Source organism: Sorex araneus, chromosome 3 (assembly GCF_027595985.1).
Source record: "Sorex araneus isolate mSorAra2 chromosome 3, mSorAra2.pri, whole genome shotgun sequence".
Lineage (NCBI taxonomy): Eukaryota > Metazoa > Chordata > Mammalia > Eulipotyphla > Soricidae > Sorex > Sorex araneus.
This window is the reverse complement of record NC_073304.1, coordinates 218,444,700-218,449,627: the sequence shown is the minus strand read 5'-3', so window position 1 is coordinate 218,449,627 and position 4,928 is coordinate 218,444,700. Positions and strand designations below refer to the sequence as shown.

At 48.2% G+C, this 4,928-nt stretch overlaps 1 protein-coding gene across 1 annotated transcript; it reads left to right on the top strand.

The window, feature by feature from the left end:
• Nucleotides 1–3,357: 3,357 nt before the first annotated feature.
• LOC129403525 (keratin-associated protein 5-5-like) lies at nucleotides 3,358–4,698 on the top strand. Its single transcript, XM_055132249.1, has one exon. The coding sequence runs from the start codon at nucleotides 3,358–3,360 to the stop codon at nucleotides 4,696–4,698; it is 1,341 nt and encodes a 446-aa protein (XP_054988224.1).
• Nucleotides 4,699–4,928: the final 230 nt, after the last annotated feature.

The following is a 4,928-nucleotide window of genomic DNA, read 5'->3' as shown; positions in this document are numbered from 1 at the left end:
GAGTGATCCCTGGGTATAGAACCAAGCATAGGCCCAGAGCATCTCCAGGTGTGGCCCAAAAACAAACAGAAAAAGATGTTTTTATTTCTTTCAATTTTTATTTAGGTCCCATGATTTACAATCTTAGGTCATGCTAATAATAAAGTCTCAGGTATACAATGTTTCAACTCCACACCCACTACCAGTGTCAGAATTCCTCCACCAATGTCTCGAGGTAGTCTCTCACCCACTTAGGAAACTCATTTTCCCCCAAATTTAATTGTTATAGTTTGGATCACAAGTTTACAATAACACTAACCCTTATGACTTATCTGTATACTTATGTCATCTCATACCACAGAAGTGCCCAGGAGGCACCACTGGCCTTATGTCACACGCAGTCCACATCACCACCACTCCCCACCTACAAAACATGTGAAAGCCTATTGGAAACTATAAGTCACTATTGAAAGAAACAGAAGCCGACAGCAGGAAGTGGAAAGCTATCCCACACTCATGGATTGAAAGAATTAACATTGACAAAATGACATTCCTACCCATAGTACTAGGCAGAGTAAATTTCTATCAAAATTCTGCAGACATTCTTTAAGGATTTAGAACAAAAACTACTAAACCTTACATAGAACTATTCTTCAGCTCATGGAGAATTAGAAAACCATTCTTTTTACATTTTATACTTCCATTTATTTTATTTGTGTTTTGGGGTCACTCCTGGCAGTGGTCAGGAGCTACTCCAAATTCTGTGCTCAAGGGTCACTCCTGGTAGTGTTCAGGGAATCATATGGTACTAAAGATCAAAACTGGGCCTCCATCATGCTAAGAATATTCTCAGCCCATTTCACACTGTTTATGCATCACTGTTTCCATTAGAGTTTAATTCATTGTTTAACGACAGTAAGTGGTTAGCAATAATTGTGGACTTGTAAAACATGACTATCATAACAGATGTCTGTTTTTTTATGGCAAAATGCTTCAGTCTCTAGTAGTATGACTATTTATAGAGCAGAAATTCTGAGTCTCTGTTTTACCTAATTCCAGGGGTAACTGATCATTTTAGGATATTTTATTATTGGGAAGAGGCTCTGAGAGTCAACAGAATGTTAGGGTGTATGAGTAGTTAAACTAGAATTGCTCTGAGAGCTTTAGACATATTTATTCCCTGTACCATGCAATATCATGCATTAATGACTACTCTTTCTAATCTAAGAAAGATTCTGATATTTCATCATCTAAGATTTAGTCTCTAGTGCATTGATGAAAAAAATCATCTGGAACCATAATTCTGTCACTCAGAACTTTAATTTCCTCAAATTTTATGATCTCATGATGTATATGTTTTGATAATATGTTTTATAGAAATTCTTTTGAATTAGGTTACATTGTCCTAGGATTTTATGTTAGAAAGACTAGTTTTAGTTCTTAGCATTGAATCTCTGACCTTGTTCGTTAAAAATTGTGGGCATGCTGAGGTCAGAACAGTAGTACAGAGAGTAGGGCATCTGCCTTATATGTGTTCGGTCTGGGTTTGATCTCTGGCACCTCATATGGTCCTCCAAGCCCACCAGGAATTTTTCCTGAGTGTAGAGCCAGGAGTAAGCCCTGAGCACCACTGGGTGTGCCCCTACCCCCAAACACACATGCACACACACATGCACACAACTAAAAAAGAATTGTGGGCATTGGTTCCAGAGACCACCTGACTATTGCTTGGGTTATTCCCCCTCCCAGAAGAATAAGTAAAATAAAATATAAAGATCAGTCAAGAATGGTTGCTCAGAAAAACACCAGCAAGTTTAAGTACTTTGCAAGCATTCCTCAGGAAGGAAGAAAGGGCCTACATAGATAACCTGACTTCACGGCTCAAGACCTTAGAAAAAGATCAACAAAGGGAGCCCCAACCCAGCTGAAGGAAAGAAATAATAAAAACTTAGAGCAGAAATCAACGACATGGAAACCCAGAAAACAATCCAAAAGGTCAATGAAACCAAGAGCTGCTTCTTTGAGAAAATAAACAAGATTGATAAACCACTAGCAAGACTCACAAAGAAAGAAAGAGAGAACCCTGATAAACCGAATCAGAAATGAAAAAGGAGTTATCACAACAGTCGAAATGATGTCTGCACTCAAATGTTCATTGCAGCACTGTTTACAGTAGCCAGAATCTGGGAAAAACCTGAGTGCCCGAGAACGGATGACTGGTTAAAGAAACTTTGGTATATCTACACAATGGAATACTATGCTGCTGTTTGAAAAGATGAAGTAATGAAATTTGCATATAAGTGGATCAACATGGAAAGCATCATGCTAAGTGAAATGAGTCAGAAAGAGAGAGACAGACATAGAAAGATTGCACTCATCTGTGGAATATAAAATAAAATAACAGAATAGGAGACTAACAGCCAAGAATAGTGGAGATAAGTACCAGGAGGTTGGCTCCAAGGCTTGGAAGCTGTCCCCACATGCTGGAGGAAGGGGCAGCTCGCATAGAGAAGGGAACACCAGGTAAAGTGTGCTTTGAGGACCCGCAAGGGATGGGAGTTGCACTCTGAAAATAGAATATAGACCGAACACGATGGCCACGTAGTGCCTCTGTTGCAAACCACAACACCAAAAAGGAGAGAGAGAGAATAAGGGTGAATGCCCTGCCACAGAGGTGGGGTGGGGTGGGGTGGAGGGGATGGGGTGGGAGGGTGGGAGGGATACTGGGAACATTGGTGGAGGGGACTGGGCACTGGTGGAGGGATATAAACAAAATGCAAACATGAAAGCTCACAAGTTTGTAACTGTAACTCATGGTGATTCATAATTAAAAAATTTAAAAATAAAAAGTTATTAGACTCTCATAAGAAAGTCTTAAAAATGAGACGTTAGGAATAGGACTATACCTGATACATTTCTTTAACTCGTGTAAGGTTTCTATTCCCGGCTCTGTCACAGGGCAATGAATGAGCCATCACGAGGATACAGCTCTCTTTCCTCAGGTACCTAATAAATGGGGATTTTAGCATTCTCTTAACTAGAGTGGAAATTATGTCTCACACAAGAAGATGACAATATTCCTAGAAGCAAAATCAAGAAATCACTGAAAGGTGATTCTTAAGGATGAGGGATGATTCCTAACACCCCAGGGGAAAGAAATTACATTTTCCATCTATCTTGAAATGTTTGACCAGGAAAACAAATTGCTGAATTTGATAATAGCCCATTCATTGGTTCAAACAGGACAAGGAAATGGAGGTGCTTCCAATGACAGCAAGCCCCTTAGCAGGGTATAAAAGGGGAGGTGGGGGGAGGAGACTCCAAACTTCTCAGTCCACCTTCCTGGAAACCTACCCAGAACCTCCCCCCTCTGACACCATGGTCAACTCGTGTTGTGGCTCCGTCTGCTCTGAGCAGAGCTGTGAAGAGAGCTGCTGCTGCCGGCCCAGCTGCTGCGTGTCCAGCTGCTGCAGACCCCAGTGCTGCCAGTCTGTGTGCTGCCGCCCCAGCTGCTGCATCTCCAGCTGCTGCCGCCCCTCTAGCTGCGGCTCCTCCTGCGGTGGCTCCGGCTGCTGCAGGCCCACCTGCTGCATCTCCAGCTGCTGCCGCCCCTCTAGCTGCGGCTCCTCCTGCGGTGGCTCTGGCTGCTGCAGGCCCACCTGCTGCATCTCCAGCTGCTGCCGACCCTCTAGCTGCGGCTCCTCCTGCGGTGGCTCTGGCTGTTGCAGGCCCACCTGCTGCATCTCCAGCTGCTGCCGGCCCTCTAGCTGCGGCTCCTCCTGCGGTGGTTCCGGCTGCTGCAGGCCCACCTGCTGCATCTCCAGCTGCTGCCGCCCCTCTAGCTGCGGCTCCTCCTGCGGTGGTTCCGGCTGCTGCAGGCCCACCTGCTGCATCTCCAGCTGCTGCCGCCCCTCTAGCTGCGGCTCCTCCTGCGGAGGCTCCGGCTGCTGCAGGCCCACCTGCTGCATCTCCAGCTGCTGCCGCCCCTCTAGCTGCGGCTCCTCCTGCGGTGGTTCCGGCTGCTGCAGGCCCACCTGCTGCATCTCCAGCTGCTGCCGGCCCTCTAGCTGCGGCTCCTCCTGCGGTGGTTCCGGCTGCTGCAGGCCCACCTGCTGCATCTCCAGCTGCTGCCGCCCCTCTAGCTGCGGCTCCTCCTGTGGAGGCTCCGGCTGCTGCAGGCCCACCTGCTGCATCTCCAGCTGCTGCCGCCCCTCTAGCTGCGGCTCCTCCTGCGGTGGTTCCGGCTGCTGCAGGCCCACCTGCTGCATCTCCAGCTGCTGCCGCCCCTCTAGCTGTGGCTCCTCCTGTGGAGGCTCCGGCTGCTGCAGGCCCACCTGCTGCATCTCCAGCTGCTGCCGCCCCTCTAGCTGCGGCTCCTCCTGCGGTGGTTCCGGCTGCTGCAGGCCCACCTGCTGCATCTCCAGCTGCTGCCGCCCCTCTAGCTGCGGCTCCTCCTGCGGTGGCTCTGGCTGCTGCAGGCCCACCTGCTGCATCTCCAGCTGCTGCCGCCCCTCTAGCTGCGGCTCCTCCTGCGGTGGCTCCAGCTGCTGCAGGCCCACCTGCTGCATCTCCAGCTGCTACCGGCCCTCTAGCTGCGGCTCCTCCTGTGGTGGCTCCGGCTGCTGCAGGCCCACCTGCTGCATCTCCAGCTGCTGTCGTCCCATCTGCTGCCAGACCACCTGCTGCCGCCCCGCCTGCTCCAGTGCCTCTTGCTGCTGAGCCTCTTACCCTATGCCCACCTGCATTCTGTCAACCCACTTTCCCGTGCAGTTCCACTCTGAGTTGAGTGAAGATGCCTATGGAAAACCCCCAATCCCCACTCATCTTAAATTGTGTTTGTCCTCGAAGTGTACTGCACCCATCAATATTGCTATATCTTTCCCAAAAGAAGTAGAAGTTTGAAATAGCTTGAAATTATTAATCATAATGTAACCCCAGCCTACAGATGT

Bases quoted from the DNA above. Each gene is read 5' to 3' on its own strand.
- LOC129403525 (XM_055132249.1), top strand. From the start codon at position 3,358: ATGGTCAACTCGTGTTGTGGCTCCGTCTGCTCTGAGCAGAGCTGTGAA.